Raw genomic sequence first — 27,152 nt, forward strand, 5'->3', positions numbered from 1 at the left:
GAATTCTCTCCCACAGGCTTCTTGTAATGCCCTAAAGCACTGAGTTGCACGTTTTTCTCTTGCAACTTGGATTTTTATTAAGCACCTTTGTTCGTACTTCAGGGCTGTATTGTTTACCACAAATCAGAAACAGCCACTGTATTTACAAAATATGGCTGTTCAGCGACTTTCAATATTGCAAATTTATGAAACATTAGCTGCTCTATTACACAGTACAAGATTTCAATGGTCACCGCTAGGAGTACTAATTTACAACATTGTTACCATTCTTATTGAATGCCATTATTATATAAAAATTTTAGTGTACCAACAAATAGCAATATTATTTTAATCCTTACAAGATAAGTTCATAAAAACTTGCAAGTACACGTTTCATATAAAACTATGCCTAAATTGGTATTTTAATAGTACCTAAAATGCCTATTTTGACGACAAAGCCTATTTTGACCTATTAAGTATCTTTTATCTCTAATAGGTCAAAACACTCATTCTTATTTCGAAAATTTGTATTTTAAATTCCAAATGTGTTCCTGGTTCTGTTGGAAATAAAGTAACCTACGGGATAAACTGCAGGCAGTAAGGCCGTAACATGATACTACGAGAGGAGTTCGGCCGGCGTCGTGAGTCGGGTCCCGGCATAGCTCAGTTGGTTAGAGAGCACTCAGCGCGCACAGCTGAGAGGTCCTGGGTTCGATTCCTGGTGCCGGTACGAATTTTTCTCGTACTTAATGGTATAAAAACAAACTGACTAGTCATACTAGTCGAGCAAAATATAATAAGGTGGGCGAGACCTCATTCATATTTGATACATATATGATGTTAACAGTTTAAAGAAACTGTTGTTGAATATGGCCATAAAGTCATGTAATATGCACTCCTGTACATATATGACGTGTATCGTCTCAAGTGCAGGCAGTAAGGCCATAACACGGTACTACGAGAGGAGTTCGGCCGGCGTCGTGAGTCGGGTCCCGGCATAGCTCAGTTGGTTAGAGAGCACTCAGCGCGCACAACTGAGAGGTCCTGGGTTCGATTCCCGGTGCCGGTACGAATTTTTCTCGTACTTAATGGCATAAAAACAAACTGACTAGTCATACTAGTCGAGCAAAATATAACGAGGTGGGCAAGACCTCATTCATATTTGATACCTGTATTTGACTTGTTTGTGTACTGAATTTATGTCTAAAACTTATTTATCACATTTAATTGTTTAGTTTATGTATAACTAGTTAGATATTTGTTGTTCTTGTACTTTTAGTAGTGATGGTGGTAACGGTGTATAAGCATTTAAAATTATTAAATTCTAGAAGTGAATTCCTCATGATTTGGAACGTATTTTTATAGAAAATATTATTTTTGTTAGAGCCTATTTTCGATTCTTTAGAGACTATTTCTTACACTTTTAAGCGTATTTTGGCACCTAAAATTACATTTTAACGACCCTAATTATTATTATTCCCTAGCCAGGGCCTCTTCCAGGTTGGGGCCCTATGCAGTTGCCTAAGCAGAAGTTTGCTGATGTTATAGTATACAAAGCCTACACTTTTACCATAAAGTTTCATCCTACACACAGTATTGTAAGCGTACAGTGAGCCATCAATACCCACAGTGTTGAAAGGCAGAGGATCAATATAAGAATATTACATTAGCGAAGCACTTTTATCAGTGGCGGCTCCTGTATATTTCTTAAGAGGAGGAAAGAAGTTAACAGCGCAAAATGACACCTTCTTGAGAGAAACATGCTACAAATTAGCATACATGCATACATGTAAGACCAGGTAATGTTAGGGTTGGCCTTCCCTTTTGTATAGCAATAATCTGTTTTTGTAAACTGAGTTTCCTACATTTTTCAAAATATAATATGTTTTCACTTCCATTCATTGTTGAATAATTGCACAAATTAACAATTACAAGGAAATTCACAACCTCGCAGCATTTTTCACGCACATTACAGCATCACACGTGTTGGAAGAGACCAGCTACTAACACGTAACCGGAACCGTTTTATGCAAATGGGAATGAGAAATAATCTGTTAGGAAACCGAGAACACTGCACCCACCCACGTGGTCTGTGTTGCCACATGTACATTTTACAAGTTCAGTATCACATTCTTTTGAAGAATGTCAGTTCTTGTAAAGCCGTACTACCATTATTGTTCAAAGCTGCCGGTGGCCGATTAATTTTTTTATGTTAAAAATAATGTAGTTTGCAGTACTTTCAACTTCAAATATATCTGTACAAAACTGACAACTTGACTGTTGTCCTGTCTAGTAGACAATGAATGGAAGTGAATTTCAGGGGCCAAAAAGATCTGCTATACTAACGTAGAACTACTTCCTCTTTGTTTTATATAAATCCAACTCCAACTTTCAGATATCCTCGAAAGTTTCAAACCATGAATAGTAGCTTATATAAAGTGCAATGAATAATATATTTTGATTTATAATTTTTAAAAAGTTTATATGGTGTCTTTCATAGCTTTGCATTAAAACTGTTTTTATTGTGTCTCCTCCTAGATATGTTATAGTCTGGTTAGATGGCAGCGGTAGCGAGCTTGCAGCAAGACCAGTCGGTTTGTTTCCCGCCCATGCACTGATTCAAAAGAGGATCTCCTCCCTATCCGTTCATTTACTTGCTTTAAAACTCTGCGTCTTTGTCTGGCTGCTGGTGCGCTGTTGTCTATGTGTGTTAACTGCAGTAAAGGAGGAATGGATTGACTTTCCTCCACACAAACAATCTCGCATCCTTCTCACAGTTTTCTAGCAGCACATGAGTGTGCGTGGTTTAAAACTCGATCAACCGAGGTTTTCTTATAGCTGTGAACACAAAAATTATCGAATCTTCCTCGAATTTCAAGGCATATATTTCATTTGATATTTACTTTCAAAAGAAGAAAAATGTGAGAAGGACGTTCCTCCCTTCCCTCCCCCAAGGAACCGGCACTGACTTTTATCATGATAAGAGTGCATGTCTTATAGTAAGAATACGCATTAAACTGGAATGTAATATATTTTCCTTCAAATTTAGTGAATATTCAGATCTCATATATTATTGTGATTGTGTCTGAAAGCTCTATTGACAGTGGCCACTTTTTGATAGTTAATTATCGTACTGAACTAAAACTATAATGAAAGATGTTTCATATTGTATTATTTACTCTTATCTAACTTGTTTTTAATGGACATTTTAAAAGTAATATGTCTTCTTAAAATAATAGATCTGGTCTATTATAATCACTCAATCATAAACTCTACAATGGTTATTAAATATAGATGTACTGAAAGAAAAATTAATAAACTTTGATGTCTGAAACCTTGGATCTTGGGCAATGAACGAATTATAACAATAAAATGCTAGTACCTCTTCAACTTAAAAAAAGAGAGCACTGTGTTTCACTTATTCACACTGATAATAATTTAGAAGCAATGAAATTTCAAAGCTTTTAATCATTAATTATAATACCTGTGTAACAATACCAGTCATTGTGTAATTACAATACCTATAAATTATATGCAACCTTATGCATATAAGTTTTAATTAAAAAAACACACACACAAATTAGCCTACTTACTTTGTTCCTCGCTGATTGTGTGGTATAAATCCAACTTTTTTCACTTCCACTTTAACCTTCTTCTTTTTAGCCTTTTCTCTTGTTCCTTTCCTTGCGGCATAATTTCGGACTTGAATTGCATTCGCATTAATCAGCTGTGTCACAAACCTTGTGTTTTTCAAACTGCAATTACTCAACAATGACGTAATCGTTCCTAGAAATAAATAAATAAATTCAGTCAGTCTCATGAATGTGCAACTGAAAGAAGTGACAAGTAGTGCTTAAATTAGGATCTACTGTCACTGAATTTTCAAATAAAAATACATCACCAGGCAAGATAGCTGAGTGGTAACGCACTGGATTCGCATTCGGGAGATCTTGGGTTCGGTTCCAATCTGGCCGAGGTTTTTTTCGTGGTTTTTCTAGGCTGAATATAACTAATTTTCAGTTCACTAAGGGTGAATGCCAGATTGGACCCCAATTAATACGAAATAATTGACAAAATAAAAAGGCAACAAGCATCCTAATAGTTAACTAATATGACCTAGGAGTTAAAAGATTAAATTATTGGGGATCATCAATGTGGTTTTAGGTGTAATAGATAAACTGTTGATTACATTTCAACAGATGTTGTGACAGATATTGGAAAAAAAAATGGAAGTATAAGGGCACAGTATATCGGTTATTTATAGATTTCAAAAAGATATATGACTCGATTAAGAGAGAAGTTTTATATAATATTCTTAATGAATTTGGTATTCCCAAGAAAATAGTATGATTAATTAAAATGTGTCTCAGTGAAACGTACAGCAGAGTCCATATAGGCCAGTTTCTGTCCGATGCTTTTCCAATTCACTGCAGGCTAAAGCAAGGAGATGCACTAACATCTTTATTTTTTAACTTTACTCTAGAATGTGTCATTAGGAGAGTACAGGAAAACAGAGAGGGTTTGAAATTGAATGGGTTACATCAGCTGCTTGTTTATGTGGATGACGTGAATATGTTAGAAGAAATCCACATACGATTAGGGAATCTTACTTGAAGCAAGTAGGGAGATAGGTTTGGAATTAAATCCCAAAAAGACTAAGTATATGATTATGTCTCGTGACCAGAATGTAGTACAAAATGGAAACACAGAAACTGGAAATTTATCCTTTGAAGAGGTGGAAAAATTCATATACCTCGGAACAACAGTAACAAATATAAATGATACTCGACAGGAAATTAAACACAGAATAAATAAATATAATAATACTATTATTCGGTTGAGAAGCTTTTGTCATCCAGTCTGCTCTAAAAAAAGATGAAAGTTAGAATTTCAGTTATATTACCAGTTGTTCTGTAAGATGATTGTGAAACTTTGAGAGAGAAACAGATATTATTGGTGTTTGAGAATAAGATGCTAACTAAAATATTTGGGGCTAAGAGGGATGAAGTTGCAGGAGAATGGAGAAGGTTACACAATGCAGAACTGCACGCATTGTAGTCTTTACCTAACACAATAATTAGGAACATTAAATCCAGATGTTTGAGGTGAGCAGGGCATGTAGCAGGTGAATCCAGAAGAGTGTCAGTTGGAAGACCTGAGGGAAAAAAGACCATTGGGGAAGCCGAGATGTAGATGGGAGTATAATGTTAAAATGGATTTGAGGGAGGTGGAATATGATGCTAGGGATTGATTAATCTTGCTGAAGATAGGGACTGATGGCGGGCTTATGTGAGGTTGACAATGAACCTCTGGGTTCCTTAAAAGCCAATTTTAAGCAAATATAAATAAATAAATCTAAAAAGAAATTCAGAACTGGTAGGAGAAAGATTAACACAATGGAGATAAAGTAACATTAATGCAAAATTCTGATTTTATTCCCATGCCATTTCTTTCCACTTTAAATGTTAATGACATGTATATTACTGCAACTTCTTTCACCAGGATATTTGTTCTTATTGTTACAGAAAGTTGTAATCAACTGTCTGGGAAATAACGGATGTTAAAAACAAAACCATGATAATAATTAGACGAAAGTACTTATTTTCATAAATTTCTTCATTCCAAGACTTAGACATATGACTAGGGTTAAAAGGTTTTCAAACTCAAAATACGGGAGATTTTGGAAATAATTGCCAAAATTGTTCTATCAAGATATTATCGACGTGTTTTATCTTTAAAAGCAAGTCATATACAGTATAATTGTATGCAAATGTAATTTAAAATGAATCTCACAGCACTATCAATACTTACCACTTGCTTTGTATTCATTCAGAAACTCTTACAATTGAAATTTTTCTTAACAAAACAGATTAAAAATTAATGAGAATTTGTCATTGTAGATTACACTTAAAATATACCACTAGCATAGCAACATACCACTATTCATATTTACCATTTAAATAAATAAATTACGGGAGAAAATGTTATCAAATATGTGAGACGGGAGACTGGCGAAAATGTGGGTAAAATACAGGAGAATCCGTAAAATATGGGAGACCTGACAGCACTACATGTTCTGGCACCTCTTCAGATTCTATCTGCCTTCCTTTATTAATGTTGTTGTTATCCAATGCCGGGCTTTGGCAACGAAGCCATTAGCGTTCTTGCTCTCCAATATTTCTCTGTGGTGGATCCATCAGGTAGAACTTCACAGGTTTGTAGATGATCTTCCGTCATTTCTTTTTCTTTGTTGCATAGAGGGCAATTTGGATTTGTGTAAATTCCTGTTTTATTCAAGTGTTTGACCAAATAATCGTGTTCTGTAAGCAGTCTGAATTTTGCTACTGCAGATTTACGTGGGATTTCTGGAATAATTTCTGTTTTTTTTATTAAAATGCTCCATTTTTTATCTTTGGCTTTGGTACATAGTGCTTGGTTTTGCTTGATTTTATATTTATTTTTAATTAGTCTTTTGATGGATGTAAAAGGTAGGCTTGTATTTGTATTCTGAATTAAATTTTTTGGCAAGAAAGTCAGCAGTTTCATTTCCAGCAATTCCGCAATGTGCAGGTATCCATTGCAATTGAATTCTTTTCTGTAGTTTTTGAAGTTGTTGGATCATTTTGTGACATTCTTTAATTTGGACTGACATCATTTTATATGAATTTATTGCATATAATGCTGCTTTAGAATCAGAGAGAATGACAGCATTTTGAAATTTATCTATTCTGTATAGTAGGTGTTGGAGTGAGATATGAATAGCCATTATTTCCGCAACAAAATTTGTTGTATGATATCCTGCTGGTTGATAAAATGAGAATAATGCACACGTAATTCCTGATCCTGAGTTGTTATCGATAGTAGACCCATCTGTGTAGATATGTAACCATTCTTCTGGTGGGTATCTATTATTCACAGCTTCTAATGCCAGCGCTTTTAGTACAGGTTTGGAAGTTTCAGATTTTGTAACTGGTTCTTCTAAATCTAGTTGAATGTTAATTGGTTCGAAGGTTAGAGGGTTTTCTCTGCTTAAAATGTTTTCTTTAGATTTAGGGAGATTCAATTCTGTTTTTATTTCCGTGACTTTGGACAGGAAACTTGTTTGTGTTTTCAACTTGGTTGGTTGTAACAGTCTTTTTTCCCATTTTGTTGTTGTTAACCGTAGCATTTTTTCTTGTGTGTTAGTGCCTGCTCCTCTAGAGTGAGATTTATTGGAGGGTTCTGGGTTAGGGCTTGCATTGCTGTGATTGGGGTTGATTTTGCTGCGCCAGTTATTAGTCGCAGGGCCTGATTTTGGCATACTTCTAGTCGATTCTGGTTGAAATTATTTGCTGTAATTAATACATCCGCATTGTAGAGAAGTATTGGCTTGATGAATGTTTTGTACGTGATGTTCAAAGTCTGCCGATTACTAATTACCCCACTTGGCTCCAGCTAATCTCTTTAAAATTGGAAGTCTTTTTGTTGATTTGTTTACTACTGCTTCAATATGATTTTTCCAAGATAATTTTGAATCAAAAATTGTCCCTAAATATTATTAATGTTACAACTGACTTTGGAATGCGAATTGGCCAGAGCATTATTTTCAAAATATCAGTTGCCATAAGCCAAGACATTGATTTATTTTAATGTATAAAAGAAAGTATTTTCATAAGATAAACTTTTAGAAATTACGTTTTGGAACAAAAGAAATGAGTCCTTCAGATGTTTTAGTGAGAATATAACACAATAATATTTTTAGCATTATTTCTTAACTGCATTCACTATTTAGATACCTTTTTAAAGAATATTTTTATAAGAAAATCATGTTCTGAAAAACCTTCACAGTACAACATACCTACTGCATTGACCTTTGTCCATATACAATAGCTAAGTTATTTATTTAGGTCTACATGATCAAATTATGTATATTTACAGAAATAACCTCTTGTCTGCATATACGGAATAGCAAGATAATACATGAACGAGTCTGTTAAGATATTATAAAAATGTATACATTATTAATGAAGTTAAGTACGCAAGCTCAAACAATAAACTGAATTACTAAAAACTGAATGGATGAGGTTCGATTTTGGCCAGAGGAAAAGGATTTTCTTTCATGCCGAAAATTTGAAAACATTTCAGTGACTAATTCAACATTCTATAAAATATGTATGTAATGGAAGAAATAGAATTTATATTAATATGTGAAGAATTATATAGGCTAAAAATGCCCAGAAAACATTGTTAATGTGGCTAACTATTAGCTGAGTGGCTAAAACATTGGCTGGTAACCAGGTTCGAATCTCGGAGGATCTATGTGGAATTTGTGGTGGACAAAGACAGTGTCAGGCATTATATTTTCTCAGGGTACTCCTGTTTTCCCTACTGGCATTCCACCATTGCTCCATTAATCATCATAATCATCACACTAGTATGCTGTAGACCACTACCTATGGCATACCAAGGACAACGCTCTGCGGCAAAGAGTATTCAAATAAGGCATATTGTTTTCAGAGGGGGACGCTGAGGTAAAATGAAGCAAAAGTCAAGTAGGCCTATCCGTCGATTTGGGGGGGGGGATACTGTCAATGTGAGGAATAATTCACTGTGCCTCTCAAATACTGACAATGAGTTTGCATGGTAAAGTCTGTACATTCGTTAGATGTACAGTTAGGCATGCTTTCAGATGAAACCCTTGTCTCCTCTAACAGGATTACTTCACATTTATGCCTTCAGAACTCACAGATGAAAGCGTGGCATGTGCCACTAAGCCCCTCAAGAAGAGACCATTACCAATATTCCTTCCAGTCCAGTTGCTTCTTGCAATATTTATCGAAAAACAGTGTTTTCGAAAATGTGGAGACTGTGGGAAGTTAATGTAAATAATGGTAAATATATATATAGACACCATTGTTCCTCATGATGGCAATGTAAATAATGACATTGTTGCTGTAAATACTATAGATAATATAGGTGATTTAAATGAACGTGTAAATAATGAATACAGTGCAAGTAGTGATGTGAATAGTGCAAGACAAGTGAACATTGCAGAACCAAGTAATACAGGTGGCTCTGTGGACAGTGCAGGACCAAGCAAATACAGGCTCCATTAGAAGGAAATCCGTAAGTACTTTAACAAAGCAATGGAAGAAATAAATTAGTTATTAGTGTTCATAACTATATAGTGAAAAACAAGTCGGGGAAAAGCCATAAGTGGAGCTGGCATTCAAAATGCAACATGTCCATCATAAACGATTTTTCAGGAATAGCGAAAACCTTTTATTACCAAACTATACAACAAAATTATTTGTTTTTATAATCTAATGTTGTTTTGTGTTCAGAAATCTGTTGTATATGCATAAAATGAAATTAAGATTATTTTTCGTGATTTATAATGAAATATAACGCGGACATGTTACTTTTTGCAAGAAATGTTTGGACATATTACTTTAAGACTATCATTTATTTAAATTACATAAAACATTTATCTAAATGTGAATTATATATAAATAACAGAATTACTTCATATTTATATGAAAAATTATAATAGTAAAATACAGGCAAATATTTGTAGTGCAAGCTTACATATTGTGGTTCCATACACAAGCATTCTACAACATATTATTTACTGATACATATTTCACACATTAATAATTACAAAATTACAACAGGGGAAAATATTTTTAATGCAATCTTACACATTCTGTTCTGTCCGAACATAAAAATAGGGCAAATTACGGATTCGTTTTTTCAAGTCTAAGATACAAATATTGTAAAATCCAATTTGCCTGCTATAATATGCGTCCTGAATAGATGTCTTGGGCAGAGGTTGAACCTGCTGAAAAGACTGGGTGGGTCTGTAAACGTTTCTTTTTTCAGATCACAGAAACACTTCGCTCTCTTAGTGTGAATTTGTTTCCTATTAAACAATCTAACCTTTCCTTAGAATGTTTAGGACTCTGCTTCTTCTTCCGGAACCCATGATTTTTGTATCCAACAGCAACAGAATCCTTATCATAGTCAATTTTTATTGGAAAGAACGCAGAGAGCTGCTATGGAGCCTTCTCATCGGCTGACGAGGACATGTTGTATATTGTTTGAATCATGACAATGGGTGGACATGTTACAAATAGAATGACGAACACCTTCTTTTCCCGCTTTAGAAACTAGAGAATTTGATGCAATATGTAAGGAGTACAATGCGTTATCGAATAGAGGATGAAAATAACTGCCTGTTCCATCTGTTAGGCTATCTAAAAAATGTACATGGTGGACATGTTGCGTAATGAACACCAGCTCCACGTATCAGAAACGACAAAAATCCTTAATTTACATCAGAATAGGCTACAGTGCGTAATGTTGTTACTACTGGTCCAAGAATATATTATATAAGAACTAAAATGACAAATAGTGCCTTAGGCTGTATTACTGAAGTTGAAACCTTCTAATTGTAGTATAATTAAACAGAACGTAGGCTAATTATTACATTTTATATGTATCTCTGTCTAAAATACGGCCCCAAATGATATTTAGAGGAATTTCTGGATGACCTTAACTATCATGATCCCCTATAATGTACATCCATTAATTATTGGGCAGCTTTTGAAGCACTCGATTTATATTACTGTATTGTTATTTTTGGGAACGTTAAAACAGCCACTCTCTATCTGTAAGAATATTATGTATTACATACGGTAGGCCTATAATAAATGCTATAAAATTTAATGTATTCTTCGTCTAAATTTGCGAAAGCAACAAAACTGTGATAGAGAAAACGTGACGTCGGGTTACAGAGGATAATCCCAGGTTGTCGACAAATGCAAGAAATCTTTAAAATCTTAAAACACTTGAAAAGTTGGAGCATTTAAACAGCTCAGTGACCCTGTCTCCCGCACATTGACCGAACAAACTTTACATCCACTTACATGGATTAGCCTACCTACCTTACGAAACTTAAATGTTGCAGTTTTTAGAAAGCGCATATCTGGTCTACTACGTATTTTGATATCTTACAACGTTAGGGCTTGAAATTGCTTTCTATCAATATTTTTATATATGAGATTGCATTTATAAACGCTTAATGATAGCTAGAATACTGTTGTTCTTTCGTTTAATGGAGACGCTAATGTAGTAATAGGCAACTGAAATAGTGACGCAAATTGATGATACCGGAATGTTCCCGAAATATCTAAGTAGTTATTCGACGTTAATAGCCAAAATAATGATAACATTATTATGCAATACAAAATAATTATATGCTAACCACAATATCCGTGATTTCTACCGAAGTCGATTATTTATTTAATATTTCAGGGCGACGTAACTGTGAGTTATCTGCAATACTAATACGTCGCAATACAAGTTTCTAAACTAGTTTACTTCAACTGAAACTACGTAATTTTATTTAGCAGGTCAGATAAACAATGTAGCTACAAAAATTTGCTCACAACAGCACTTTGTGTCATAATTTGTGGAGAACTCTAGACATATAAAAGATTGAGTCATACAAAATCGTAGCCGAATTTGTACTCTATGTATTTTTATTATTTTCATTTGAAGACTCTTTAAACTAATGCGGTTAAATGCAACGTCTGGTAACATATTGCATCTGAAGGACATGATGTGGAAAAGGAAAGACATATATTCACTTTCCAACTTGTTACATACTGTAGGTCCTTGTGAAATAGGAAGTGGCCTATTTCAGCATTCTGTAGCCACGGTAATAGCAATGAATAGGTACTAGATATTTTAAATGAGTGATCAGAGGATCAGTAATTAATTACTAATTACATAAAAATAAAAACATTACGGTCTATATGGTTAAGAAAATGCCTTCTTTTAGAAAATGCAGAGGAATTGTTGAGCTTGATATGGAACCTGGTATTAAAAATATCACTGAACTCTTATATAGAAGCTAAATCATGTCAAGCCCCTTCGTCTTTCTCCTTGAACGTGTCCTGTGATTCAGACAGGTCTCCCAATCTAACGCGTATCTCCTCCGTGACAATTCACGTTTCACAGCTCAGAAATGGTACAAATAATTGACATCTCCATATTCGATTTGCAACTTACTGGCAAGAACGCATCTAGGTCAAGGTGTTAGTGAGGGGACTCGTGCTTTATGACTTTACTGGGGCGTGAGTTCGAATCTCGATTGGACTAACTGGTTACGTTCTTGAGTTTTCTCCAACTGCAAGGCAAATGCCATATAATCCCATGGCAAAAACTCGGATTCATCTCGCCAAGATACCACCCCGTTATCGCCAATTCCAATTACGCTAGATAACTGTACAGTGTTACAGCGTCGTTAAATGATTGATGGACTAAATAAACAGTTTATCTTATAAGTACAAAACATTAACGAAAAGCGCCAAGTAATGTAGCGAAATAGACATGTACATGGAAAAAATGCCAACTGGAATTTTGTCTCGGAAATGCGGATTTTCGCATACGCGGGAAGGCCTCAGCATTCACAAGAGAATATGTTTTTAAAGGGCTAACTTAAGGGGAGAGGATGGTATTTTTTAAAACATTTTTCCTATTTGGTGTAAATTGTTAATTTTTTGTATGTAGAGAGCTCATAGCTGTGGCAACTCAACCAAATAAAAATATTTTGAAAAAAAAAATTATTTGGGGCCCAAATTTGAAAAAAAAATATACCCAATGCAGGATTGTACTAAAACCGATATATCTAAACCGTTTTTAAAGATAGATTCAAACAGTTTTTGCAATGTACAATGTATTTGCAAAAGTATGTTCTACAAACTGTCTGTAACAGAATGTTGATATTAGTCCCTACGTTTGTAAAATAAACAATTAAAATTTAGTAACAATTTTCTGATTTCCTTTCTTGCAAACAAACGGACGTATTTTTAAAATGAAATCAATTAACAAAATTCTGTTACAGAGAAAAGTTTCCTAATAGTCTAAAGAATGTGTGTTCTAAATTTCATGCATGTATCTTTAATAGTTCAGAAATTACATCCATTTTGTCTGGCAATGTAGCAAAAAAAACGAAGTTACTGGAAACCGAAAAAAGCGGGAGTGTGATTTAAAAATCCATAGCGCAGGAAGTTTAAAAATGACGTCTCAACATCCGATAAGGGCACAAATACCCACAAAATGTTATGCAATGTATTCCACACATATCAAAGGGTATTTTAAAGAAAAAAAAATTTGAAAATTTAATTTACTGGAAACAACAATAAAAGTGAGCGAGTGATTTAAAAATCCATAATGCAGGAAGTTTAAAAATGGCGATCCACACATATCACAGAGTATTTTAAAGATTTTTTTTTTTTAATTTAGTCATTTTTCATCAAAAATACCATCCTCGCCCCTTAATAGTTTCAATCTAGATATGCACAAATAATTTCTTTCCAATATTCTGCATTGTAACAAAGCTGAATAGTGGTTTAAAATGTAAATAAACTGCTAGTTATGGGCCTAGTAGGTTCGAAATGCCCATTGCGATAGATATACAGTACAGTATTTAGTTAGGCGAGTAGCTTACAGCCAGAGCTTTAGCTCTCAATTTTTTTCGTCATTAGTTCGAATCCGCATCGTGACAGAGTTATTTAATTTTATTTTTAGCATAGACTTATCTATGTATATAATCGTATAATTTAGCAATAATATATTTTAGGTTGCATAAGAACCTTCCAAACATTTCATATTTATATCAGTTAGTTTTAAGGCTGAAAATAGATTTTGATTTTCAGGACTGAGTTCAGTAGGTGAATATTATTATTTGTTATGTTTTCTACATCTTAATACGATTTCGTTTACGTCATTAAGCAGTGAAATAACACGTGTTTCAAACTAAGCTACCGTAAGCACGACCTGTTTTAGAAATGTCTTTAAAACTTTTATGGGAGAGTAGCAGGGCTCATATCATAATGATAAAAAAAGGAGTTATTACTACAACGCGTTGTCCTACCTCACGCACAGAGTCACTTGAATATAAAGATCTTTTAAAGATACAGTAAGTAGATAATGCATGTTTCTAAAATTAGCGTGAAGTCATTCATTTTAGACACTGACATTAAGAAGGAAAGCATTGTTTAATGACAAAAAACATAACTGTAGCACAAAATGAAACCATTACCTTCTATAATTTATTGAAATAAAATAATTTAAAATAACTTTAAGAAATTCATGTTTCATGCCAGTGGATGACTTCCCGCAATTCCTTGGACATGGACAATACCACAAGCTCATTTGAAATTAAATCTGACCTTTCTGCCAGGGCATTGCTGGCATTCTGAATTAGTTGCCATAATTCATCGGCGGTCGCCAGTTCTTCCAAGGCGTTGCGGAGAATGCGTTTTAATATGCAGAGACTTTTCAAAAGATGGTCCTGTCTTTGAAAAGACTTTAACAATGTAGTTTAGTTCTAGAGTTAAAAAAATTATCATGTATTCATGTATCATGCAATAAAAAATGGTATGAACTTAGAAACGATGTCATAGGGAACGAAAAATTATACAGTAAAAAAATAACTTCTCCAGTCAGGATTGAACCCCGTACTCATGCATGTGATAACCCAGTTTTATCCACTACACCACAATCGACGTTGCAAAAATTATCCAAGTGATGAATACTTTAATCCTCGATGATCGATTATCGACTAGGAGGCCACATAGCCGCCTGAAACAACGAATGAACAGCGCATTTAAACTTTGATTTTGATCCCACCATTGTTTCTTAAGGACGACTGTACAAAGAAATAATAGTAAATTATTTGTAAGAACAGCCTATAATTATTGTACCTAGAAGTGGGTAGGCCTATATATTTTAACTGTAAAACGTATATTTTCAACATACCTCACACTTATAGCTACCGGTACTTTTTCTTGTTTACAATATAAGTGGATACAAATTTTGAGAAGAAAAATATATTTCTTCCTAGATTCGTGATGCGCTTTGGATTATAAAATGTCCACGATGTTGAAGATTATTACGAGTCTGTGTAGTATTAACATCACGATTTGATATAAAAATAAAACTCACCTTTAAACTTTCATATTGTAAAATGGAGCTGAAAATACATTAAATAATTACAACAGAAAACGAAAGCTGTCTTAGTAGCTTAGATGGCAGAGCGTTGTCTTACGATAACTGCGAACTTGGGTTCGAATCCCGGTAACAGCAGAGTTGTATTTGTGGCGGGCAAAGGCGAGTTTTTCCTTAGGTTGTCCAGCTTTTTTCTGATTCTATCGTCACACTCCATTTCAATTATTCATTAGATCATTATAATTCCCAATATTTTAATAGCACGTCTATTCACTCAGAACGGTGTGGCGTGATAAGTATTGTTACTATCGTACAGATGGTATCAGTTTGAGGAAGCACAGTAAAGGGAGAGGTGGAAGGACATTCTAGTCCTCTAGTGGGACCGAAATCTTAACTTCTCAAGACCTGTAGGCTGAATCGACAGATGGCACCAAACACCCGAGTCATAATATTTACAAAAACGCGACTATTCGGATTTCAGAGTGAGACAAGTGGCCAACAGGCTTGGAGTTCACATATTCAATTTTCTCACTCCGAATTCCCTTCGAAGGACGCGTTTTCGTGACTTTTAAAGTTTCTCCTCCCATTTCCCTGTCTTTCAATTCAATTTCAAAAATCATTCCCAGTGCAGGAGCTGTAAGGTACAATAAACCGACTAGAGGCTACGTACGAAAAAAAATCAGAGGCGGAATATACTACAATATATTGTTAGTAGGTATTATAATTCACTAAACTGGGTTATCCATAGTTTAACACTTTTATCCTGATTACGGATCTTGGAACAGTTCCAGGTCTCCACAGTAATGTACTTGGATCGTTGTTGTAGGCCTACGTTCCCAACAGACACTGTATTTTAGAAAATTAAAAAAAAAGAAAATAAGAAAAAAGATTGCATTTACAGAATAATTGTTTAGCGGATCGCTCACTTAACCCTCGGGTGTTTCGCTCAATTACCTAAAAGAAAAAACAACCTAACTTCATTACTGTAGCATACAGTATCTCACCTCTCCCTTCTTCAAAATAATTCCAGTCAGCATTCAGTCAGATACCACCGTTGTTAGGGATTTCTGATTAATAATTTCGTAATGGAGCACATAAGCCATATTTGACTAATAAACTGGACTGAAGTGTCGTGATTTACTTAATACATTTATGCGTGCGACTCTAACCTTCAACACTGACTACCACATATTGCAGTTCGTCACATGTGAAGAAACTAGCTTGTTGGAATACGTAGGTACATGACGACAAACTCAACCCGACATAGAAAATAAAGTTTGGAATTTGTATACTGTAAGATCAATTTCATAAAGTGGTAGTAATCAAGGCCCATTCACATACATTTGAATTTAAACTATTCTCAAATAGGAAACATATGATCACAACCTAACCTATAATGATGCATTTATTTAGCATACGAATCTTAAACTGCTATGGAACAAAGTAGTCATGAATTCATTAAGATAATTACTACAAAAATGATGCATATTTTCGTTTCAAGAAATAACTACTATTTATATAATTTTAAATCAGAAAGTACTAAAACAACTAACCTCTAATAACTGAAGCCATCTTGGTTAATATTCGGTTAATGTCGGTAACGTTCGTTTTGAAGAACCAATCACACGCCGAAATATTCTCCGATTTCCTGGCTAGTAATGGCGGAGCTGTGTATGTCAATATAGTTTTGTTTACTAGAAAATATCACAAATATTTTACCACGATCATCAGTTTGGTGCGTGTTTAGAGGTAGATGAAGGTGCGTGTTACTTTTACCATATTACTTTGTCTTCACTAACAATAGTGGTGTTAAAAATACAGTAACTAGACGGAATGAAAGATTGTATGTAGAGAAGGGGCTACAAGGGGTGACATGAGAAGTAGCCATCTGTCCTCAATAAAATTTATGTTTGTTTGCATTTAATTTTCACATTATGATTAAAACTGAGCCTGTAATCACATCTGGTTTGTTTATTTAGAGGACAATATCCATGTTCATTCATATATCTGAGGATTTAATGCATTATATGTTAAGCCTATGGCTTTATGAGGTATTCATCATAGGGCAATTAGTGTTTTAAATTTAAATATTGTGAAGATGGAATAATTATTCTGTCAAGTGATAAGGTGAATGAAAAGGATACTGGTAAGTATGACATTGTGTTTATATTTTATCTAATAGGCCTAGGTTTAATTAATACATTTATAGGTAATTTATCTAAATCTTTGCAAAGTCTCAGTCTGCATTTCATTATAATGAAATACAGATTAATGCATGAAAAAGAGTGTAGGAAATATTTAGATACATGTAGAAATAATAATAATATAAATTTGAAAGTGAATACGAATGATATAATTTAAGTTATTTAATTGGAAACAAAGTAAATAGTTGCATTATGCTTTATAGCTAAAGTGATCTTTTTTGTGGTTAGTCTGCTATATAATATTGACATAATATGTCTTACAAAACATATTTATGGAGTTGGTTGTTTGCAGGCATGCAGCTTTTATAATTATATTTGGGTATAATTTTAATGTTTTGGTGCAGAATATAGGCCTAGTTCTGTTAAGTACATATGATGGCTACAGAAGGTCTATTATTTGTTTGAATCTTGCTTAGGCTAATGGTAAATTGTAGTTATTCACTAAACAGACTGAATTGCTAATTTATATTGACGTACCTCTACACACATTAAAATAATGTCGAGATATATATAGTAATTTAAGATTTCAGTATAGAATAGTAGGCCTAAGGGAACTTGTTTAGTAAATAGTACTGATAACAGTGAGAAATTGACTGACAACTCATTCACAGCTATTTCCGGCCTAGTTATAAAAAGTTTCCTTAAAAAAAGAGAGAATTTTAAAAATAAAATTGATTTCTATGTTGTAGTCGATAACCATAGTGTAGGCTAATTTGATGTAGAATGCTGCATTTCAGGAGATTCTTTGGCAGTTTTCTGCAAATGTGTTCAATTGTATTAAACATTTGCTTAAAAATTATCATTTTTCGAAACGAAAGAGATTAAAAGGAAATATAGGAAATCGTCTAGTTTAGGAAATCATGTAGTAGGGCTTGGCCCCGCCCACTTTTGACGTCCCTATTTTTTCGTCCTGTGTAAATTTTCTATCTTTTTCTGCCTTGTAGATAAGTTAATAGAAACAACCTCCGTATATTCCACTCCTGCATTTTATTCTGACTATGTTAGGCCAGTTTGGTTGAGTTGGGTCGGGTTAGACTAGACTAGATTAGATTAGGTTAGGTTACTAGCACTGCTTGAACTCGTGGAGTTTCTAAACTCCTCTTTGCTGTGAATATACACATCCATTCATCTTAATGAAAGAAGGGTTCGTATGCAAAATTATCTTGAAAAGTTTTCGTATTATTGTGTTATATGTAGCCTAGTGTGTATATTTCTTTTGCAATTGAAGGGTAAACGGAAAAACATGCTAAGTCACTTTTTTTTTTTTTTTTTTTTTTTTTTTTTTGGTACCATCTGCTTGCTCATAAAATGAACCATCTTTCTAGTAAATCAGAATGGCCAAAAGTCTGCATTATAACGTGGTAACTGAAACTAAATTATATGTAAATTAATAATGTCTTAGCAGTGTATTAAAGTTAAGAAATGATCCCCTGAAAAATGTAAGAAAAGCGACTTAGCATGTTCTTTCCGTGGATCCCTCAATTTTGAAATAGATTTTAAGGTAATTTCCAAGATTAGTTACACACTGATAATATCAGTGACATCCTCGAGGATCAGTGACAGGTTAGGTTAGGTTTGGTTTGTTGACGTTTATGGTATGCCTTGCATCCATATGTTTTTTGATAGGCATATACCAAAAATCTGAAGAAGAAAAAAAAAACAAACCTAACCTGCCACTGATCTATGACATCACAAGTCCGTGTAATCAATCTTTGAAATTACCGATTTTGATTAATAGGCCTATTATACTTTCTTCATCCAACATAATGAGGATATTAAAAATTGTTATTATGCCATGAAGTGTAAAAGAGCACATAGGCCCTAATATGTTTGAATTTTATACTGATACCATAAAATATACAGAAATTTTTGTCAACTAGGCTTTTTTTGTAAATAACGTGTATAGGCTAAAGTGTTAAGTCCAATTAGATTATTTTAGACTTCTTCATGGGATGTTATTCTTTATAAGAAGGCTGAAACAAAACTTTTATTCCAAACATGTTAGTTCTGTAGTAGACAGACTTTGGTCAGTACAAGGGATTGTGAGGAATTTTGGGTGTTAAATATTTTTAGTACACATTGCAGTATATAAATTAATATCATTTGAGTCATTGCCTTCTCCGAAGCTGAGGAAAAGTTCAGTATGTAACCGAGGCCTATACAGTACCTATAATTTCAAAGTATCATCAAAATAAAAAAAACATTACCAAATGAACATAGTCTCTGGTAGGCCTATGTAGCTTTCTTAGATCAGTCAGCATGTTGAGTAATTTTTTTTCGTCTAGGCCTACATAAAATTTTTATATTTGTTCATATTCATTATCTTAATAGATTGAACAAGGTGTGGTCCACCGTTGTGGAGTAACGTTTAGCATGCCTAACCATGAAACCGGCGGGTCCGGATTCAAATTCTGGTTGGGACAAGTTACCTGGTTGAGATATTTTTCGGGGATTTTCCTTCAACTCATTAAGAGCAAATTTTGGGTAACTTTCAGTGCTGGACTCTGAACTCATTTCGCTGGCATTATCACCTTCATCTCATTCAGATGCTAGATAACCATAGCTGTTAATAATAATAATAATAATAATAATAATAATAATAACTTATTTTAGCTGGCAGAGTTAAGGCTATAAGGCCTTCTCTTCCACTCAATCAGCAAAAAGTATACATACATAAAGCATCGTAAAATAACAAATTAAAAGGAAAAAATCAAAACGTGATCAATTTCAACAGCTGTCGAACTTATAAATTAATTTGAGAATGTTGCATGTTACTTGTGTATAACACGAAGTAGGACTATAGGCATGTATATACGACTTTCTGGCTGGAATCTGAGACGTGTAAGGCAACTTTCCTGAAATAGGCCTATGATTATTCACTTCGTTTTTACTGTCTCAACATATGCGATTTAGGGAAGTATTATTGTTATTGTTGTTTAGTCAACTATCCAAAGACAAATTTGAACCTTGTCACACCAATAAGGCATCACTCATGAGGAAACTAAGCCAGGAGGTAATGGGGTAGAGTGGCTAGTTTCTTTGTCCTTCATTGCATACATCGTTGACTAGTAACATATTACACTAATCAGACTTCAGATGTATACAAATAATTATTGTTCTCCCTCTGACACATATTGCCAAATGAGATGTAGGCTACTGCCTGATATAGATGTAGCCTACATATCACCCAGAACCTAAGTCAGATGTAAGAAGTACTTATCATGAAGCTGCAAAATGGTTTTTTCAAGATTTCTATGGAATTTTACATTTTTTGCACCCCATAGGCTGTCCATTTGTCAGTGTATACAGCTTCTCCTTGCAAACTGATATATTTTGCACATAGAAAATGAAAATAAGTCACTTTTGTTGACGTCGTACAAAATTTTGTCCAATATTCTTTTGAGGAGATTAACTCCGTACGTAGATGAAATTATTGGGGATCATCAGTGCGGTTTTCGGCGTAATAGATCGACTATTGACCAGATTTTTTGTATTCGGTAGATAATGGAGAAAAAATGGGAGTATAAGGGTACAGTACATCAGTTATTCATAGATTTCAAAAAGGCATATGACTCGGTTAAGAGAGAAGTATTATATGATATTCTTATTGAATTTGGTATTCCCAAGAAACTAGTTCGATTAATTAAAATGTGTCTCAGTGAAACATACAGCAGAGTCCGTATAGGTCAGTTTCTATCTGATCCTTTTCCAATTCACTGCGGGCTAAAGCAGGGAGATGCACTATCACCTTTACTTTTTAACTTCGCTTTAGAATATGCCATTAGGAAAGTTCAGGATAATAGGCAGGGTTTGGAATTGAACGGGCTACATCAGCTTCTTGTCTATGCAGATGACGTGAATATGTTAGGAGAAAATACACAAACGATTAGGGAAAACACGGAAATTTTACTTGAAGCAAGTAAAGCGATCGGTTTGGAAGTAAATCCCGAAAAGACAAAGTATATGATTATGTCTCGTGACGGGAATATTGTACGAAATGGAAATATAAATATTGGAGATTTATCCTTCGAAGAGGTGGAAAAATTCAAATATCTTGGAGCAACAGTAACAAATATAAATGACACTCGGGAGGAAATTAAACGCAGAATAAATATGGGAAATGCGTGTTATTATTCGGTTGAGAAGCTCTTATCATCCAGTCTGCTGTCCAAAAATCTGAAAGTTAGAATTTATAAAACAGTTATATTACCGGTTCTTCTATATGGCTGTGAAACTTGGACTCTCACTCTGAGAGAGGAACATAGGTTAAGGGTGTTTGAGAATAAGGTGCTTAGGAAAATATTTGGGGCTAAGCGGGATGAAGTTACAGGAGAATGGAGAAAGTTACACAACACAGAACTGCACGCATTGTATTCTTCACCTGACATAATTAGGAACTTGAAATCCAGACGTTTGAGATGGGCAGGGCATGTAGCACGTATGGGCGAATCCAGAAATGCATATAGAGTGTTAGTTGGGAGACCGGAGTGGAAAAGACCTTTAGGGAGGCCGAGACGTAGATGGGAGGATAATATTAAAATGGATTTGAGGGAGGTGGGGTATGATGATAGAGACTGGCTTAATCTTGCACAGGATAGGGACCGATGGCGGGCTTATGTGAGGGCGGCAATGAACCTTCGGGTTCCTTAAAAGCCATTTGTAAGTAAGGACGTATTAAATTATAATCATTGCCATGACAGTCCATGTAGGACCAAGGCTGACAAGCTGGCTGTTAGTCTTATGTCCACATGCCTCGGCAAAGGTGAGCGATCATTCAGCCAGAACAGATGAACTGTGTGGTCAGCACAATGATACACCCAGCCATTATAGCTGACTTACAAAATGGGTTTTGCTACTTATTGTAGCTCCCCAAGTTCATCATGATGCTGGGTTGGTAATAGGACACTCAAACCAGTGTGCTTTCCTTAACGGCATGATGCTGTATATCATTTATGTATGAGATATTTGCATACAGTTTCACAGTTCTTTTGCTGGAAGACTAATGGGATACTACCAGTATGGTAAAGATTTAGATTGTAATAGCATACGAAGACTGTGCACTCTAAATCAACTTCAGTATACTGATTTTCGTCAGTTTTTTTTTTATAAACATTGCCAAATCGGTATAGGTATACGCTCTCAAAAGATTTCCTTCTGAACAATTATTATAGTCAGAATCTAATTCAGAAAAAAAAAAGCAGCTAGGAAAAATGGACATTATGCAAAATTAATTAAGGATAAATTGAAAATTAATGGGGAGTTATTTGATGTCGAATTTTGTTTAGAAAACTTGAATGCGTCGACAAATGAGAATATTGATGAAAGAAGAAAGAATAGAGATGAAGAAGAGAGGAAGAGGGATTGTTAATAATAATGGTGTGAATAGAAAATGTAAAGTTGCAGAATGCATGAGGGCAGTGACACAGGAGATTGTGATGAAAGGATGTCGAAAGAAATCATCATTGTCAGCAAATTCCATTCAGGCGATGAACTCTAAGGCGGCGGCTACACTACCAAGTAGATGATCAGTAATGGCGAAGTCAGAGAAACAAGCAAAGTATCAAATTTAATGGCAACGGAGTTGGAGACCTTGGAGTTGAAAGGTAGAAGAAGGGAGAAAAGAATGCTGAACCAACGAAAGAAGCGAGTGGTGAATGAGGAAGTGAAATATGTGCAGGAAATAGAAGGGGAAGTATTGAGAGTGTAAATCGTACTAGGAGTGCGAAACGAGAGGCCAATAGGGGGGGGGGGGGAACTGTATAATCTGAGGAAGTAGTGTATCAGTGGTTGAAATAATAGCAGGTTTAGTTGAATCGGGGATTGTAGAAACAGCACATGTCAATATGCCATACATCGTGACATGTGCTGTTTCTGCAATCCCCAATTCAGTTATGTAATGGATGAATGGAATTGAACTGTTGCACTTTTTCAGTGTTATAGAATAATAGTTTTGTTTAAATAGTGTTATAAATAAAGTGAAACCAATGTTCTAGGGTACGAGTGTTAATATGTTGTGTAAGAAGTGTTTAGCTAGAACATTTAATAATAGGTTAAGTTTTTAGTGAAATAATAATAATAATAATAATAGTAATGGCTTTATTTAACCTGGCAGAGTTAAGGCCGTAAGGCCTTTTCTTACACTCAACCAGGATTAAAACTTGCTTACATAGTTGAACATAAAACTGGATCGGAATTAAGTAATTACATACTGACACAATTTAGGTACATAATGAGATCAAAAGAGGTAGTTACATAAAAATTTACCTCATAAAATAAAAATAAACATAGTGGAATACATATTAATGTTGTTAGAATCAAATACGAATCACATAAAAACAAAAGCCGATAATTCAATAAAAAATGTAAAGGTAAAGGTAAAGGTATCCCCGTAACATGCCATGAAGGCACTTGGGGGGCATGGAGGTAGAGCTCCATGCTTTCCATGACCTCGGCACTAGAATGAGGTGGTGTGGTCGGCACCACGCTCTGACCGCCTTTTACCCCCGGGAAAGACCCGGTACTCAATTTTATAGAAGGCTGAGTGAACCTTGGGGCCGTTCTGAAAGTTTGGCAACGAGAAAAAATCCTGTCACCACCTGGGATCGAACCCCGGACCTTCCAGTCCGTAGCCAGCTGCTCTACCAACTGAGCTACCCGGCCGCCCAATAAAAAATGTACAGAGTAAAAATAAAAATAAACACATTAGCCTAGTATACATATTAGTATTAGATTACAATTAAGTAGGATTCACATAATTAAATCAGAAACCGATAATTGAATAAAATGTACACAAAAAATAGTCAGCAAGCATTAGGTCTTATATATTAAATAAGTTTAAATGTATTAACTTGTGTTATTTACAAGAAGGCAGTATTTGGTTAGTTATGAGAAAAGGGGAATAAAGTTGAATGTAGGAATAGTTTTTAAATGTAGCTGAGAATAAGAGAAGGGAAGTAGGATAAGAAGTGAATAAATTAGAAGGATGGTTAAGTGAAAGTGAAGGGACATTAAAGACATGGTAAGAACAGGCTTTAAGGGCCACAATACGTCCGTATTAAAATTGTAAATAGTGTACGTAAGGGACTGATGGCCCGTATACAGAAATGTGAAGAGTAAGCAGGACCGAATATGTTGAGAAATATAATAATAATAATAATGGCTTTATTTAACCTGGCAGAGTTAAGGCCGTAAGGCCTTCTCTTACACTCAACCAGGATTAAAACTTGCTTACACAGTTGAACATAAAACTGGATCGGAATTAAGTAATTACATACTGATACAATTTAGATACATAATGAGATCAAAAGAGGTAGTTACATAAAATTTACCTCATAAAACAAAAATAAACATAGTGGAATACCGTACATATTAATGCTGTTAGAATCAGATACGAATCACATAAAAACAAAAGCCGATAATTCAATAAAAAAAATGTATATAGTAAAAATAAAAATAAACACATTAGTATACATATTAGTATTAGATTACAATTAAGTAGGATTTACATAATTAAACCAGAAACCGACAATTGAATAAAATGTACACAAAAAAATAGATTAATAATAAAAAAAACACAGTGGGATACATATTGGCGTTAAGTGATAAATAAACACGATTTAGATAATAAAAATAAGAAACAAAAAAAAAAAAAGTAAATAAATACAGTGGAACTGGAAACTCATCATAAGATATTTTTCTAATTTACATTTAAAGGAAATTAAAGTTTGGCAGCCCTTGACTTCAGGCGGCAGAGAATTCCAGTGAGAAGTAGCAACAGTGAAAGATGAAGAATAAAGAGATGATGTGTGCAGTGGTATTTCTAGCGTGTTATATTGTGACCGAGTATTTAAGTTATGATATCGAGAAAGACTGTGGAATCGGACAGATAAGTAAGAGGGAGCAGAGGTGTGCAAAATTCGGTATAAGAGAGAAAGGGAATGTAATATATCTCATATCAATTCAGAAAATAGCTTTAAGATGTAAAATATATACAGAACTGAAGTAAAGCTAGCTGTTTAAGAATTAGATCAAGATTGATATAACTGTGCACTACATCTCTTGGCAGCTTCTGTATAGCAAATCTTTGCATACATCACCCACACAGATAGCAGAGCTACTTCATTATATCTGTAGTCCATCACGCCGCTTTCCTACCAACCTTTATTGATGCAAATTTCCATAAAATAACTATCTGATATTACTATCTGTATGTTTAGACCTAAAAAGAAAGACATGGTATTATTTCAGTTAATGTACATACAATTCTAATAATAATTTGATGCATGATAGCCCATGGAGAGCCACCGACTATCGGCCTACTGCTGGCCTCACATCCATATGCCTCAGCAGATGTGAACTATTATCCAACGAGTGTGAGAATAGTGTGTAGCCAGCTCAGTGGAAACCCCCCTCCTAACACCCATCCCACCTTTTATAGCTGCTTTTGACTTTAAAAACTACACGCTGTAACCTCACAAATTCATCATGATGCTGGCTGGACACAGGTCCCATACACTAACCAGAATTTCATGAGTACTCTAACCAGTATTCATTTCGTATTGCTAGTCTAAGACATGACACTTTAAACATTGTGACTATGGTGTGGAACACGTACATTTGCACATCCAAGAATTTTGGTTGAGATTTTAATTTTTTTTATTAGTTGCCTAAACAGCAACAACACTGGAACTTTGTTTATTTTTTAAAAGGATGAAAGAAATGTTCTACTATTCTTCTTTCTCATCCCCTTATGTACCATTATAGCGTTTGCAGGGGGGGTCCTCAGCAAACTCCTTCCATATTTTCCTTTCCTTGGCAAGAATTCGTATCTTGACCATCAACTTCCACTTTTTTCCTCCCAACTTCAGTAATCCAACATTCGAATGTCTTCTGAGGTCTTCATCTTAGCTTTATTCCTTCTAGGCAAGCCTCTACAAACTGCTTTATTTTCCTTTCATCTTGAGCCCTTGTGGCAGCCCAAAACCACCAATTTATCAGTTGTCTATTTCCGGTGTAGGTCTTTGTTTACGTCCTTGACCGTTTACCATTTATGAAAGTTTGAAATATACCGTGTAACATGAAAGTCATTCGCCAAAATGAGAGAACAATATTAATTTTGAAATTACAAATTTAGAGCCATGGCAAAGATAGCAAGGAACATTGTAAGGGCCACGACAAAGACAACAAGGGCCACGACAAGGACAAAGATCAGGATCACAGTAACATATTACAAGAAACTTCGACGAACACCACGACAGAGATTATTTTAAATATCACGAAATGGACCACGATAAGGATTATAAGGACCAGAACCACGGAAAGCACTATTAGAAAGAGAACAAGGACTACGATAAGGAGACAAAGATCAGGACCATGATAATACACTACAAGAAATGCGACAAACACTACGACAAGGATTACGATAAATACCACGACATGGACCACGATAAGGATTACGACAAGGACCAGGACCACGAAAAGGACTATTAGAAAGACAAGGACAACGATAAGGACCACATCAAAGATATCAACGACCTTCATAAGGACCACGAAAAGGACAAAGATATGAACAAGGACTACAATAAGGATTAAGACATGAACCATGGTAAGGAAAACGATAAATATCACAACATGGACCACGACAAGAAGCACGATAAGGACTACGACAGAGACCACGGTAAGGATCACGACATGAAATATAACAAGCTTCAAAATAAGAATCAGAATAAGGACCTCAATATGGACTACGATAAGGATCACGTAAAGGACCACGATAATTTTCACGACAAGGACGACGATAAGGATCACAACATGGACCACGATAAGGATCACGACAAGGACCAGGATAAGGATCACATGAACCGCTAAAAGCACCATAACAAGGATCACTATAAGGATTCCGACATGGGCTGCGATAAAGATCATAGATATGTACCACGATTAACACCACGACAAATATCACGATAAGAATCA

General features: G+C 34.8%; 2 protein-coding genes and 1 non-coding gene across 3 annotated transcripts in view; 2 read left to right on the forward strand and 1 right to left on the reverse strand.

Moving 5' to 3' along the window:
- mRpL1 (mitochondrial ribosomal protein L1) overlaps positions 1-16,667 on the reverse strand; it is a 34,392-nt gene extending 17,725 nt beyond the window's left edge. Inside the window, exons 1-2 of the mRNA XM_069832885.1 lie at positions 16,530-16,667; positions 3,573-3,765 (exon numbers count right to left, since the gene is read on the reverse strand). Coding sequence (XP_069688986.1) covers positions 3,573-3,765; positions 16,530-16,548 — 212 coding nt within the window. The 5' untranslated portion in view covers positions 16,549-16,667. The remainder of the gene's footprint in view (positions 1-3,572; positions 3,766-16,529) is intronic.
- Positions 971-1,048, forward strand: TRNAA-CGC (transfer RNA alanine (anticodon CGC)). The gene has a single exon. It is a non-coding gene; the product is annotated as a tRNA-Ala (tRNA).
- Positions 16,625-27,152, forward strand: part of twin (CCR4-NOT transcription complex subunit 6-like twin) — a 694,792-nt gene continuing 684,264 nt past the window's right edge. The window contains exon 1 of the mRNA XM_069832884.1: positions 16,625-16,735. The gene's annotated coding sequence lies outside the window, so the exon portion shown is untranslated. The remainder of the gene's footprint in view (positions 16,736-27,152) is intronic.

Source organism: Periplaneta americana, chromosome 8 (assembly GCF_040183065.1).
Source record: "Periplaneta americana isolate PAMFEO1 chromosome 8, P.americana_PAMFEO1_priV1, whole genome shotgun sequence".
NCBI lineage: Eukaryota > Metazoa > Arthropoda > Insecta > Blattodea > Blattidae > Periplaneta > Periplaneta americana.